This window comes from Callithrix jacchus, chromosome 12, assembly GCF_049354715.1.
Source record: "Callithrix jacchus isolate 240 chromosome 12, calJac240_pri, whole genome shotgun sequence".
In the NCBI taxonomy this organism is placed as follows: Eukaryota; Metazoa; Chordata; class Mammalia; order Primates; family Cebidae; genus Callithrix; species Callithrix jacchus.
The window spans coordinates 23,442,511-23,457,174 of NC_133513.1; the positions used below are offsets into that span (position 1 = coordinate 23,442,511).

General features: G+C 45.4%; 1 protein-coding gene across 1 annotated transcript in view; it reads left to right on the forward strand.

Annotated features, from left to right (window-relative positions):
- Positions 1-11,725: 11,725 nt before the first annotated feature.
- HS3ST2 (heparan sulfate-glucosamine 3-sulfotransferase 2) overlaps positions 11,726-14,664 on the forward strand; it is a 104,500-nt gene continuing 101,561 nt past the window's right edge. Inside the window, exon 1 of the mRNA XM_002755991.5 lies at positions 11,726-12,653. Coding sequence (XP_002756037.4) covers positions 12,175-12,653 — 479 coding nt within the window. The 5' untranslated portion in view covers positions 11,726-12,174. The remainder of the gene's footprint in view (positions 12,654-14,664) is intronic.

Consider the following 14,664-nt stretch of genomic DNA (forward strand, 5'->3'; position numbering starts at 1 on the left):
GTTGCTTAAGAATAGTGTAGGGTCAAGGAGGAGGTGAATGATCTGTGCAGTTGACCGTATTATTTTGGTTTATTGTCCCCCAATATTTCTTACCATGTTGACAAGTCTTTAGCCCCAGAGATAGATCTTCTATTTGAGCGATATTAGAGGCCATAGAGGGCTTTAAATAGAAGGTTTACTCTTTTTGAGACTAAATTTTAGGAAGATCTGTTAGAGGACTATCAGTCAGCATCTGCTCAGGAAAACAGAACAGCTCTAGATATTTCACAGAAAAGATTTATTAGAAGGAATGTGTCCCAAACGTCCTGGGGTTTTCCATTATATGCAACCAAATCTAATCCTAAAGGATAGAAAGTTAAATACCCATTAACACTGAGGAGTTAAAGGGGAGGAGCAAAAAGGGGAGAACAAAGTTACCTAAAAATTAATAACTGCAAAAACCATGCCTTGATTGTAGGATCAAAGGGAAAGTGATGTTAACAGAGCCCATGACTGCTACATCACAGTGATAGCTGGAGCATCTGCTGCCTTAGGAACCATGGCCACATCCACCTTGCAGGAAGCCAGAAGGTCACATTTCCACAAACGTTGCAGGATTCTGGGGCACCCAAAATTGTCTGAGAGGTAGAGGGCCCATTATACCTGTGGGAGCCAGGACCTATGAATTCTGTGCTGCGGAGGCTATAGGAATGCCCGCTTCAACCACCAAGCCACATGAGAAGGAAATAATAAATTTGTACATTGCCACCCCTGCTGTTGCTGCTAATGCTATATGAGACATCTCTAGAAGCAAAACGTAGTTTCTTCCTTCCATTTGTTTTCCAGTATTCTGCCAGGACCTCCTGTGGGTGAACCTAACTGGAAAAACAATTGGCCAAAGATTCTGGGAAATGTAGTTTTCAGACTTCCAGCATCTTGCAATTCAAAGGGAAATATGAAAGAGTGGGAATAGAACCCAGAGGAAAGAAATGACTGATAGTAGCTAACACAGGAATCTAGTTGAGAAAGGATGGTGACTTGGACCAGGCTGTTAGCAATGGGACTGTGAGTCAGTCAAATTCAACAATAGCCCCCCTTTATCCAGGAGGGATATGCTTTAAGATCCCCAGTGGATGCCTGAAACTGTGGATAGTACCGAACTCTGTATACACGGTGTTTTTTCCTATATACATACCTATGATAAACTTTATAAATTAGATACAGTAAGAGATTAACTTATCTAAAAACCACAAACAATAACTAAAAATAGAACAGTCATTACTATTCCTGTGCTTTGGGATCATTATTTGGTAAAATAAAGGTTACTTGAATGCAAACACTGTGGTGCTGCAATAGTCGGTCTGATAACCAAGAAGGCTGCTAATGATGAACAGGTGGGGTAGCAGCTACAGTGTAGCTATGCTGAACAAAGGCATGAATCATGTCCCAGGCAGGACAGAGCAGGATGGGGGGAGATTTCATCATGCTATTCTGAATGCTGTGCAATTTAAAACTTACAAATTGTTTATTTCTGGAATTTTTCACTTAATATTTTTGAACTATGGTTGACTGTGGGTAACTGAAAATGCTGAGAGCAAAATTGCAGATGGAGAGGGACTACTGTACAGACTTTGGGGCGAGAATCAACAAGATTTGCTCACACGTCAGGTGTTGAGTATGAGAAAGAAAAGAATCAGGACTGATTCTAGACTTTTCTTGGCCTGAGCAAATGAAGACCATGGTTACCATTTATTTACATGACTAAGACTATGAAAAAAGTAGGCTTTAGGGAACTAGTAAGAGTTCAATTTGGGACATGTTTATGTGAGATGTCTATTAGGCATCCAGGTGGAGATGTAGATGAGTAGACAGTTTAGGGGAAAGAAGATACGCATTTGAGACTCGGTAGCATGTAAGTGGTATATCAAGCAATGAGACTCGTAATATCACTAAAAGAATGAATGCAAGTAGCAAAGAGATGATTCGTCTCAGTACTAATCCCTAGGATACTCCAAGTTAGGGGTCAGGGAGGCAAAAAGAAATCATCAAAGGAGGCTTCGAAGAAGAAGGAGAGAAGTGCTGGAAACACTAGAAGAATGTGGCATCTTGAAATCCTGGTGAACAAAGCATTTCGAGAAGAAAGTGTCACCTGTATCAAACACTGCTTTTAGGTAGGTTCAATGAGGATTAAAAATTGACCTGAGTTCAACAACATGGAATTCATTGGTGACCTTGAGAAGAACAGTTGTAGAGGAGAGGGGAGCGGTAGAAGCAAAAGTTGATCGGAATGGGGGCAATTGGGAGCACTGAAGATCACTCTGCTGAGGAGTTGAGCTGTAAAGGGAAGCATACTAATAGAGCACTAGAAAGGCAGAGGTGAAGTCAAGATAAGGTAGTTTATTTGCTTTTTAAGATATCACAAATAACAACATGCTTGCATGCTGATGAGAGGGACCCAGTGGAGAGGGAAAGTTGACCACAAAGGAGGGAAAGTGCAGAATTTCTGAGATCATGTCCGAGGGAAGACAAGAGTAGACTGGGTACATGTACAAGTGGAGGGGTTGGTCTTATCTAAAAACAAAGACCATAAAAGCATATTAATAGGCATTTGCAGCAACATGGATGGAATTGGGGATGATTATGTTAAGTGACCTCCAGCCACAGAAAAATGAACATCTCATGTTCTCACTGATTTGTGGGATCTAAAAAGCAAAGCAATTGAACGCATGGACATAGATAGTAGAAGGATGGTTACCAGAGGCTGGGAAGTCTAGTGGGGTATGTGTGTGGGGGAGGTTCGGAGGTTAGTGGGTACAAAAAAGTAGCTAGAAAGAATCAATAAGACTTACTATTTGATAGCCCAACAGTGTTTGACTATATTCAATAATAACTTAATTGTACATTTAAAAATAACTAAAAGAGTGCAACTGAATTGTTTGTAATACAGAAGATAAATGCTTGAGGGGATGGATACCCCGTTCTCCATGATGTGATTATTATGTATTGAATATCTGTATCAAAACATCTCATACACTCCATTAATATATACACCTACTGTGTACTCATAAAAATTAAAAATAAACAGACCATAAAAAAATCATACTAACAAGAGAGAAAATCAAGTATATGGACACAGATGCAGGGAGGTGAGTAGAGGTGACTGTAAAATCTCTTCTGATTGCTTCTATTTTACCAGTAAAGTAAAGGCAAGACCACCGGCTGATGGGGATAGTGGAGAAAGAGTTAGAGGTTTGCAAAGAGGAGGGAGGTTACTAAGTAGCTATATAGAGCCTGAGAATGAATGGACTAGGAAATGTAGTATGATTGCCAGGAAATGTTAAGGGCCCTCTTGAGAATAGAAATGATGAATTTTAAGTGAGACTAGTCGTCATGCTTGTACATTCGCTGTGTTCGGTTGTGCGGGTGCAGACATTGAGTGGAAAGAAAGTTGATCTCAACCCAAGAAATACAGCACAGTGAGAAAGGGTTAAGAGGGCTGATGGTTCTAAGTGAAAAAGTGATTATCGTGTTTATCGATGGCGTCTTGACTGAATAAAGAGGGAAGAGAGGACATGAAGGAGATGATCAATAAACAGAGAATTTGGTCCTTTAAGGTAAGTTGTACCATGTCCTCATGGCTAAAATTGTCCTTCAGGCAAAGGGGTATTTGAAGGTATTGTCTGTCTACTTACCCAGTAAGCACTTATTGAACACCTGCCATGAGCTATGTCCAGAGAGGATATTTGGTATCTTCCCTAGAAACATTTAAAATACCAAGGAGATACACTGGATTCAAAGCAAGAGGGATCTAAAGTGATTACTGAGAACAGAAAATGATCTTATTTTGTTGTCAGTAAAATTTTCAAGTTGGTTGAAAGATGTGTATCTAGTTGAAAAGTACCTATCTATATCAATCAAAATGGCTAAAGCCAAAAAAAGAATTTACTGATGGGTGTTAACTGAAACGTTTTCAGCATGATAATGGCTAATGTTTATTGAGGGCCTATTGTTAGCCAGACTGTGTTCTAAGTGTATTACATTTATTACCTTGTTAAATCCTAGTAGCAGAGCCAAGATTTGAACCCAGGCAGTCTGCCAGAGACTGCACTCCTAACCACTATGCTTTGCTGCCTCTTAAAGAGAGAGCTTTAGGCAAAGCTGGATCCAGGGATTCACACATTATTATTAAGATTCAGCCTCACTATGGAATATTACGCAGCAATCAGAAATGATGAGTTTGTATCGTTTGTAGGGACATGGATGAATCTGGAGAACATCATTCTCAGCAAACTGACAGAAGAACAGAAAATGAAACACCGCATAGGCGGGTGATGAAAAATGAGAACACATGGACACAGGGAGGGGAGTACTAAACACTGGGGTCTATTGGGGGGAAAAGGGGAGGGCCAGGGGGAGGGGGAGGTGGGGAGGGATAGCCTGGGGAGAAATGCCAAATGTGGGTGAAGGGGAGAAAGGAAGCAAAACACACTGCCATGTGTGTACCTATGCAACTGTCTTGCATGTTGTGCACATGTACCCCCAAACCTAAAATGCAATTAAAAAAAAAAAAAGATTCAGCCTTTGGCCAAGCTCAGTGGCTCACGCCTGTAATCCCAGCACTTTGGGAGGCCGAGGCGAGTGGATCACAAGGTCAAGACATCAGACAATCCTGGTCAACATGGTGAAACCCCGTCTCTACTAAAAATACAAAAAATTGGCTGGGCATGGTGGCGCGTGCCTGTAATCCCAGCTACTCAGGAGGCTGAGGCAGAAGAATTGCCTGAACCCAGGGGGCAGAGGTTGCGGTGAGCCGAGATCGCGCCATTGCACTCCAGCCTGGGTAACAAGAGCGAAACTCCGTCTCGGGGGTGGGGGGGGGGGAAGACTCAGCCATTTACTGTCACTCTGCTTACTTCATATGCAGGTTACTTCATATGCAGGTTAGGTTTTCTCCATTCGTGGTAGCTGCAGCCTCACACCGTCTTTACATCTAGCGTTTTCAGGAGAAAGTGATTTTCTCTTTCTAAAAGTACTAGGCTCATTATTACATTAAGTCTGTATTTAACGGCAGAATAGAGTCACACTACTACAAAGTTAAAAAAACAAAACTTCACAAAACAGTAGATATGAGCTGAGCCATAAGCAAACAAACATCCAAATACATTTATAATTGGAAGGATGTAAATCAAATATTAACAACAGTTATTTCTAGGTGTTATATTTAGAGGACCTTTTTTTCTTTTTTCTTCTCAGTATTTTCATTGTTTCTACACTGAGGATATATTACTTATATAACAAAAATGTTAAAGAGAAACCAAAAAATCAGTACAAAACAATAAAGATATCTCACTATATTGTTCTCTATAGCTAAATATTCTTCCATTCATTCCATCCTATACCATTAAGGTCTGTATTTTAGAAAATTGACAACTGTGGTCACCCCTAGCTCAGTAGTGTCATTTTAATCTGCTTCCAGATAAAAGGACAATTAGGGGAGAGGGCGAATTCCTAGGTCAGCCCGTCTGTATTATTGTGCAAGTGAACAGGCTTAGTATCATCTTTGCCATTACAAATAACCCACACTGGACATATTTGGAAATGAAATGTTAGTTCTTCCTTAGAAGCACCAATGTGAGTAACAGTTAGTGGTCAATCAAAGAAGGAGAAGGGGATAAAGAACCCAAGGGAGGAGTCTCAACATGAACATGTAGCCCGAATTCCAAGTGCCAGGCTGAGATAGAACTTGTCATTTTGTTCCTGCCCCCCAGGAGTTCACAGTTGCATGAAGAAGCCAAGATGGTAAGATTGGGTGAGATGAGATGTATGCTTTAAATAAGGCAGGATGGGAGATGGAGGTACTAAACAGTGCTGACCCACAGGATGATTATGAGATGAGGAAACCTGATCCTGGATCTCTCCATTAATACTTTTTTCTGCACTAACTTCCCCCTCCCTCAGCCTGTAACATCTGTGGGAACATGGAAAATTCAACTTGCTTGAGACTTTCCTTATTTCTAAAATAGGGATCATAATAATAATAATGCTTATTTTATTGGTTTATTGGGAGTATTAAATTAGGTAATGCATGTAAATGCTTATCCCGGTTCTTGGTGCAGAGTAAATGCCCAATAAATAGCGCCTATTATTATTATTGGCAAAAACACAAGTCACCCACATGGAGAATAACAAAGGGTTTGGTCTCCAGTCTTCTACATTTGGATCTTTTCCACAGGCAGTATCTGGAAGCCCCTTGAGCTTTTACCCTCTGATTTTAACTGAAGAATGAAGCACAACTGAAATCTTCTCTCATTTTCGCTCTCAACCTCTTTCCTAAATGTAGCAGATACATACACATCCTCTGATTCAGATGTGAGCTTTGCACCTGAGGACTTGCAGGCCATGTGACTCCACTTCTCTGTCCTTTGCCCTCTTTTGGAAGTCACCCTCTTTAGGACATTTTCTCACATTTTGCGAAACTCTGCTTTAGGGAACAGATTTGAAGCTTACACACTGAAATAAAACCGAGTAACAAGGCTTCATTAGGCCCAAAGACTGAAGGGAAAGAAAAATTCCCTGTTTTATAATTTTAAATTCAAGGTCTTGAATGCAGGGCATTAGAGTGGGAAGGAAGATTCAAGAGAATACTGATGCAAAAGAGAAATGAACTCAGAAAAAGAAAAGAAATGGAGTGTAATGCACTCTGTGGTTGATATTCTATTTGAGCCCAGTTCTCCAGCCTTCTTCTTAATTCTGTGAGCTACCCCAAAGTTCCTTTCCTGTGTAAGATATCCCAAATCCCTTTTTTTTCTTCTAGTAACCCTTACTGATTCATAAATTAAGAGTAATGGCAGTTAAGAATGAGAAACAAAATAAATAAGATACAAGAGGTGGAGGTTGCAGTGAGCCGAGATTGCGCCACTGCACTCCAGCCTGGCGCCTGGCAACAGAGCAAGACTGTCTAAAAAAAAAAAAATACAAGAAAAGTATAGAAGTTGAAAAAGGTAACTGGATCCTATGACTATCTCAAATTTGGAAGGGTTGCAGTCCTGGTGTATGCATATCCTTCAAAATAAGCCCCGATCCCACCTCCATCACTTTTTATTTAAATGGTACCTATTCTTTGCAATTAGGGGAGCAACTCTTTTTGCTTGTTTGTTGTATTAGTCAGGACTCTTTCAATTGTAAGTGCTAACAGAAAGATAGCTAACCACTGGAGCAAAAAGTCCAGGGACCATGCATTCAGCATGGCTAGATTCAGAGGTCCAAAGGATATTTTCAGGAATCTGATTCTCCCTCCTTCAGTTCTGCTCTCTTCTTCATTGACTTCATTCTCCTCTTGATGGCAGAGATGACCATTGGAAGCTTCAGGCTTATTTTAGATTAATTCACCATCTCAGAAAAAGAAGATTTTCTCTTTTCCAATAGTTTCAACAAAAGTTGTGTGGTTTATTCTCACTAGAAAGATTTGAGTTATTTTTAGTCCTTGAAATATAATTAGAGGCAGGGTGCGGTGGCTCACGCCTATAATCCCAGCACTTTGGGAGGCCGAGGAGGGTGGATCACGAGGTCAAGAGATCGAGAGCATCCTGGTCAACATGGTAAAACCCCGTCTCTACTAAAAATACAAAAAATTAGCTGGGCATGGTGGCGTGCGCCTGTAGTCTCAGCTACTCAGGAGGCTGAGGCAGGAGAATTGCTTGAACCTAGGAGGCGGAGGTTGCAGTGAATTGAGATTGCACCATTGCACTCCAGCCTGGGTAACAAGGGCAAAACTCCATCTCAAAATATATATATATATATATATATATATATATATATATATATATATATATATATTTAGAAAGTGATGATGTCAGGCTTAGTCATATGCCTGTCTTTGAACATAGGTTCAACCCATAAAAACCACATAAGAAAAAGAGGGAAAACTGTTTGTACAAGGATGGTAAAGATTACTAGTTGTCCTCCATAACTGTTCTTTAGTTCTTTCTTGATAACCAAATCTCAAAGTGTTAGTCCAGGCATACAACCATCCAGAATCAAGACTACATTTTGGAGCATCTCTTGAAGCTAGAAAGCCAGATGATGAAATGCTGTCAAATTGAATATGAGTGGAAATAATAAAGCAACTTCCAAGAAATGTCCTTAAAGAAATATGGCATGTCTTTACATATTTACTGTGACCAGAATGTGAACATGATGGCTGTAGATGAATAAGTCACTGCAGACAACGTGGTGTCTTTAGAATGGAGGAAACTCATGGTAGAGTAACAAGATAGAGGGAACCTGGGTCCCAAACACTTTGGAGCTTCCATACAAGCCCTGAATCACCTTCATCTGGATTTTCATGGATACAAAAATAAACATATACCTTGCTTAAGTGAGTGTTAACAAACTATGCAACCCAACACAATCCTATCTGAGACCCCCAAAGCAGAATCATGTGTGCTACTGTAAACAGATAAAGATATGGGAGATGAGCAGGTATGTCCACTGTCTCACTTCCTAAAAATTTCTATCCAAGTCAATCATTACTTTGATTGGAAATGTGAAGAGAAAAATCTTCCTGGCTCTGATATGTGTGAGTACCCGGGGATATCACAGCTTATGAATTCAAAGATTAAAAATTACTTAAAAATTGAGCAAAGCACAGAATTATGAGAAATAATTATATTCATGTTTTATTTTCCAAGGAAAAAGGTACTCATCATAGCAGCTTACTCCACATTTTACCTTTTAATCTTAACAATGGAATACTGAAATAGCAGGTTTATTATATGAATCATTGTTCAAAGTATATATAAGAGCTCATTTCAGGCCAGGCATGGTGGCTCATGTCTGTAATTCTAGCACTTTGGGAGGCTGAGGCAGGAGGATCACTTGAGCTCATGAGTTCAAGACCAGCCTGGACAACAAAGTGAGACTTCATCTCTACAAAAAATTAAAAAATTAGCTAAGTGTGATGCCACATGCCTGTAGTCCTAGCTACTCAGGAGGCTCAGGCATGAGGATCCCTTGAGCCCAGGAGGTGGAGGCTGCAGCATGAGCTATGATTGCACTACCGCATTCCACTGTAGTCAACAGACTGGGACACTTCCACCTACCAAGAAGAAAAAGAAGAAGAAGAGGAAGAAGAAGAAGAATAAGAAGGAGGAGGAGGAGGAGAAGAAGAAGAAGGAGAAGGAGAAGAAGGAAAAGAAGAGGAGGAGGAGGAAGAAGAAGAAGGAGAAGGAGAAGAGGAGGAGGAGAGGAGGAGGAGGAGGAAGAAGAAGAAGGAGAAGGAGAGGAGGAGGAGAGGAGGAGGAGGAAGAAGAAGAAGTTCTTTCAGCACATTTGTTTTGACATTTTTATTAACAATTAGAATGAGGTATTAAGATTTGGATAATGTAATCATAGAATTACGCAACATCTAAACTTTGAGAGGCTTTTAAGATGAATCATAGCTTTCCATTTTACAGCTGAGGAAGTGAGGCTCAAAAGGGGTCCATTTGCCCAAAGTACACCTGGAATAAAGGGTAAAGCTACTTTTTCTTTTTGAATAAATGAAAGCTACCTCATGATTTGACTTCAAATAGACATTTGAAAAAAAACTGGAGTAGTGAACTGATGAGACAAGATGAAATGTAATCAAGTCAAATCTATAAGGACCTACATATTGGGTCCAAAAAAGGCCCACTGTAAAGGCACAGTATGGGGTGGCTGTGCCTTAATCAGCAGCACTTGTAAGAAACATTTAGAGATGTTACTTGGCTGCAAGTTTGAGATGTCAGCAGTATGATATAGCTACAAGAAAAGATAACGGAGTCTTAGGTGGCATGACTAGAAACAGAACTTACAAAAGAGAGGTGAGAGTCCTGTTGAACTTTTCAATCCATATCTGAAATTCCTTATGCAGTCCCAGGTGCGAAATTTTAGAAGAGACATGGACACAAATTAGCTCACATCTGGGAGAGGAGCCTAGGATGGAATTAAATGAGTAATGGCCGAAGGAAATTAGGAACCTGCAAAGTGCTGTAACTAAGAGCTTGAATCTTGGAGCCAGACTGCCTGGGTTTAATCCCTGCTCTGCCAGTTACTGTGTATATGTTTGTTAAACCTTCTTTTCACTGCCTGTAAATTAGGAATTACAATAATGCCTATCTCCAAAGATAAATGAGGTAGTGCATGTCAAGTGATTAGCGCATAACTGGCACAAAACAAACACTCAATAAATGCTAGCTACTGTTAGAATGAAGAAAGCAAAGTGATGTGGGGATAATGGTAACAACTTCATAGGTTGTGGTGAATATTTAATCAGTTAACGCATGCCAGATGCTTGATACAAAGTTGGTAGCTGTTATTATTATCTGCAGTAGAATTGGTTTAAGGTTTCTAGGGATGGGACTGGTTTGGAGACAAAATATTTTCTGGTTTGGGCTAAGGTTACAGAACCTAATGATCAGTTTATGTCCTGAGAAAGGAAGTCAGTTATAACCTGATTGGGGTGGGGGTGATGGTGATCATCTAGACATTCTATGGCAGGGTGGGTGGGAGACTCACTTTGTGAACACCCCAACATGATGACTTGGGATTGTCATTGTTGTTGAAGGACAACTCAGCTCTCAGCTGTGCTCTTGGCCATGGCTATTTAGGCCTGTTCTGATGCAGGGTTCTGATCCAAAGTACCAGTGTGGTCCCTTTGGGAAGTACCGGAGATGGTTACTCAATCCTGTTCTGGGCATGGTCACCGAGAACTGTCCTGTGGGCATTCACTTAGGAATCAATCATTCGATGTGGAATTGCTCCTGGATATGTTCTCTTTGTATTCTGTTTCCTCCTCCTAGTGTCTCTGCGTGATGCAGGAAAGCCCTCAGGATTCAGCCCTCAGTGACCCTCTAGTACCCTGGACAGCTCCCCGGGGAGCAGTCTACCGCTAGGCGGCGGCAGCTAAGAAAGGAACCTTCCTGGCGCGGAGTCTGCCACTCCGGGGCTCGCTCTCCGGCCAGGCCCGGGAATAGGGGGGTGACAATGGGCTGGGGTGCGAGTGTACCTCATAGGTGTGAGACAGAGCGAGCCGCCGGGGTGTGAGTCAGCGTGCGGGGGGGCTAAGAAGCTCGGTGAATAGTCACGGAATCTCACTCACGCTCGGCTCCTCCACCCATGCCGTCTACAGCGCGTGTCCCAGTCCCGGGCGGGCGGGCGTGCGTGCGCTCGGTGAGCAATTCCGGGCTGTGTGTGTGTGCATTTGGCGAGATGTCGAGGGCGGGGGGGGGGGGGGGAGTGTCCCTGTCGGTGTATCTGGGTCCAGGTTAGGGGACTTCTCCTCCCTGCCCCCGCGTGGATGTGGGGGTGTGTCTGGGCTAGGGCGCCTGTGCTTCTGTGCCTGTGCGTGCGTGTACGGGTCAGGGTGGTGGGACCGCGCACCAGGGCAGGGTGCCTGCGTCTGCGTCTGGGTCTGTCTGGTCTGGATGTTGGCGCGATCTCGACCTGGGTTCCTGCCCCTGGGTGTCGAGAGGCCCGCGTGGTGGGGGTGTCCAGCCTCCCGGAGGAGTACCATGCCTTGATACCTTCTCTTCACCGCCCCAACCTGGCCTGGGGCTCCGTAGGGAGTGGCCTGCGTGGGGAGGGCCCGCGTGCTGTGTTTCTGGGAGGGGTAAGAGAGTGGGGGCGCAGGGGGCGGGCCAGGTCCCCGGGCGCGGCGCGGGCTCGGGGGACCCGCGCGGCTGACGTCAGGCGACTCCTTAAATAGAGCCGGCAGCGCACTCCGCTCGGCATTTCCCGAGGAGCCAGATCACGGCCCGCGCCAGCGCCACCGTCCGGTCCACTCGCCAGCCCGCACAGCAGCGCTGCCGCCGAGCGTTTCGTGCGCGGCGGTCCGAGGATGAGGAATGGGGCTTCGGGCGCTGGGCGCGCTCCGAACCCGGCGCACATAAGGGCCAGGGAGCCCCCGAGCCGCCCGCCTGCCCGGAGCCCCATCGCCTAGGACCACGAGATGCTGGAAATGCAACCGCCTGTTCCCCGAGGAGCCGCTGCCCCCGGGATCCCTGGGCACCGTGCGCGCCCCGGCCAGCAGCGCCTGGAGAAGACGGTGCCCCCAACGTCCGACCCGCGCGGCCCCGGCAAAGCCACGCGAGCCCTCTAGGAGACCGCAGGGCTACAGCAGCTCCGCCGCCGGTGCCCCTTCGGAAACCATGACCCCCGGCGCGGGTCCATGGAGCCATGGCCTATAGGGTCCTGGGCCGCGCGGGGCCACCTCAGCCGCGGAGGGCGCGCAGGCTGCTCTTCGCCTTCACGCTCTCGCTCTCCTGCACTTACCTGTGTTACAGCTTCCTGTGCTGCTGCGACGACCTGGGTCGGAGCCGCGTTCTGGGCGCGCCTCGCTGCCTCCGCGGCCCCAGCGCGGGCGGCGAAAAACTTCTCCAGAAGTCCCGCCCCTGTGATCCCTCCCGGCCGACGCCCAGCGAGCCCAGCGCTCCCAGCCCTCCCACCGTGCCAGCACCTCGTCTCTCCGGTTCCAACCACTCCGGCTCACCCAAGCTAGGTACCAAGCGGCTGCCCCAAGCCCTCATTGTGGGCGTGAAGAAGGGGGGCACCCGGGCCGTGCTGGAATTTATCCGCGTGCACCCGGACGTGCGGGCCTTGGGCACGGAGCCCCACTTCTTCGACAGGAACTACGGCCGCGGGCTGGACTGGTACAGGTAAGGATCGGGAGCTCCACTCCGTACGCCGGGTCTCTGATCGCTTCCATCGGGAGAGCGGTCTGTTTCTTGTGTTTCCTCTGTCTTTTAACCCAACTCGCTGTATGTGTTCAGGCTGACACGTGGGGCTATGGGAAACTCTAGCAGGATTTACCCAGAACTTCCCAGTGATTATCTAGACGGGAAGTTTCTGGAACTACAAAGGGCGTTCCCTATTGTCACTGGAGTCGCTGGAAAAGAAAGGAGATCTCCAGTCAAACCTAAGTGCCAGTTGGAGGGCAGGCTCCCTCTGCGACTAGCCCTTGGGGTGCCCAAGGAAGGGACTGGCAAAGATGTGTGCTTCCTGAACGCCGCCCCATCCTGACCCTCTTTAGGTCTTTGCTGGTCCCCAACACCTGAAGAACCCTGAGAAAAGGAAGTCAGTTCAGAACTGCTTCTTGCAGCAAGGGTCTGTTTGGGAAAGGTCCCCATAGTTCAGGCCAAATGAGAGCACATCCCCAGAGGTCTCTGGTAAGAAAGGTGCCTTAAGGAGTCTCAATCTCAAACCCAGGTATTTGCTGCTGTAACCAGGCTGAGACTCTTCTTCCCCGCCCCCCACCCCAGTAGCTCTGGCCCTGGGTAAGTGGTCTTGAAGTAGTGGAAAGAGCCCTGGATTCGAGTCTTGGCTTTGTCACTTAAGCTTGAGCAAGTGTCTTAAACTCTCTCAGCCTCTCTTTTCTCATCCATCCCAATGGGCAGAAAACAGTCTTTGTCCTGTATACCTTCCAAGGCTTTTCGAAAGTGCCTCAAAGGCATAAAAGAGACACTTCATGTTACGTGATGCTTCTAAACCAGTAGCCAAGATGTGGAGTTTGAAGATGGGCACTGTGGGTGAAGTCTGGCCAGGGTCCTAGGGGCAGCCAGTTATGCACAGACTGTCTGTGCTTCCCATTCATGCCAAGGAGGATAATTATCCCCACTGGGGGTGTCAAGGCACAGACCAAAGCTTCTGTAAGGTGGCAGGGTCCACTCCTCAATGCCCGTCTGCCTCTCCAGCTCTGTATGGTGCTGAGGTGTAGAACTGGCCCACATGTGGGTGATGTAATGTCTGGGTTCCCTGTTAACACATAGGTCACAGAATTCTCACCGTTCATCTGACCCTTTGAAGACTTTCCAGAAACATCTGCATAGGGGAGGGGGTAACATGGTAGCTGACAGAGTAGCTGAGGCTAAATCTGCTATTTTTATCTACGGCTTTAGGCAGTAGAGGTCATATGCATATTGGACAAGGGACAACTTCATTAGAAAGAGGACCCCCTGCACTTATAATAGAGGGCCCTGGGTTTACAAAAAATGGGAGGACCACAGGCCTAATTTAGCACTTTTGCAGGTTACTCCTGGCCCACAATGGTTTTAGTTGTGGGGACAAGGAGTGGGTCATGTACCGCCCATAGCAGACAGACACATAGTCTATCCCCATTGCAGCCAAGCAGGGACTAGCGAGCCTGTGGGTGGCCACAGCACCATTATGCTGGTTAATAGGGTAGGGTGGCACAGAGTGGCAGATCTGGCTTTGTGCCAATGCTGATAACTCACTGTGCTTTCCAAGCTGTGACTCATGGGCATCCTGTCTAGGTGCATGTGGACACTCTCTGAACCAGACCTTGGGATGGGGGAGGCAAACACATTGACCAGCAGAGCCCTGAGTGGGTCAGCCATGACCGCATTCGAATGCAGGCCAGCATTTCCTCGATGGAAAATCTGAAGATCATTATGAAACCTTTTGCCAATGTGAAGTGCCTTTTAAGTGCAAAACAGCAAAATTCTGAGCATCTAGCTTTTAGATAGTGTGGACTCCAATAAATACCTATACCCTCAACCCAGACTCTTTTTCCTCCCCTTTCTTCCTTCCACCACTAAACAACATAACTCAGGCTTCCATCCCGGAGCCCATGTCATTCAGGGATGGCTGCTTTTTATTTTTAACCTTGGCATGTGTGATTCTAAGCCAGCTTAACTGTGAACCTTAGAG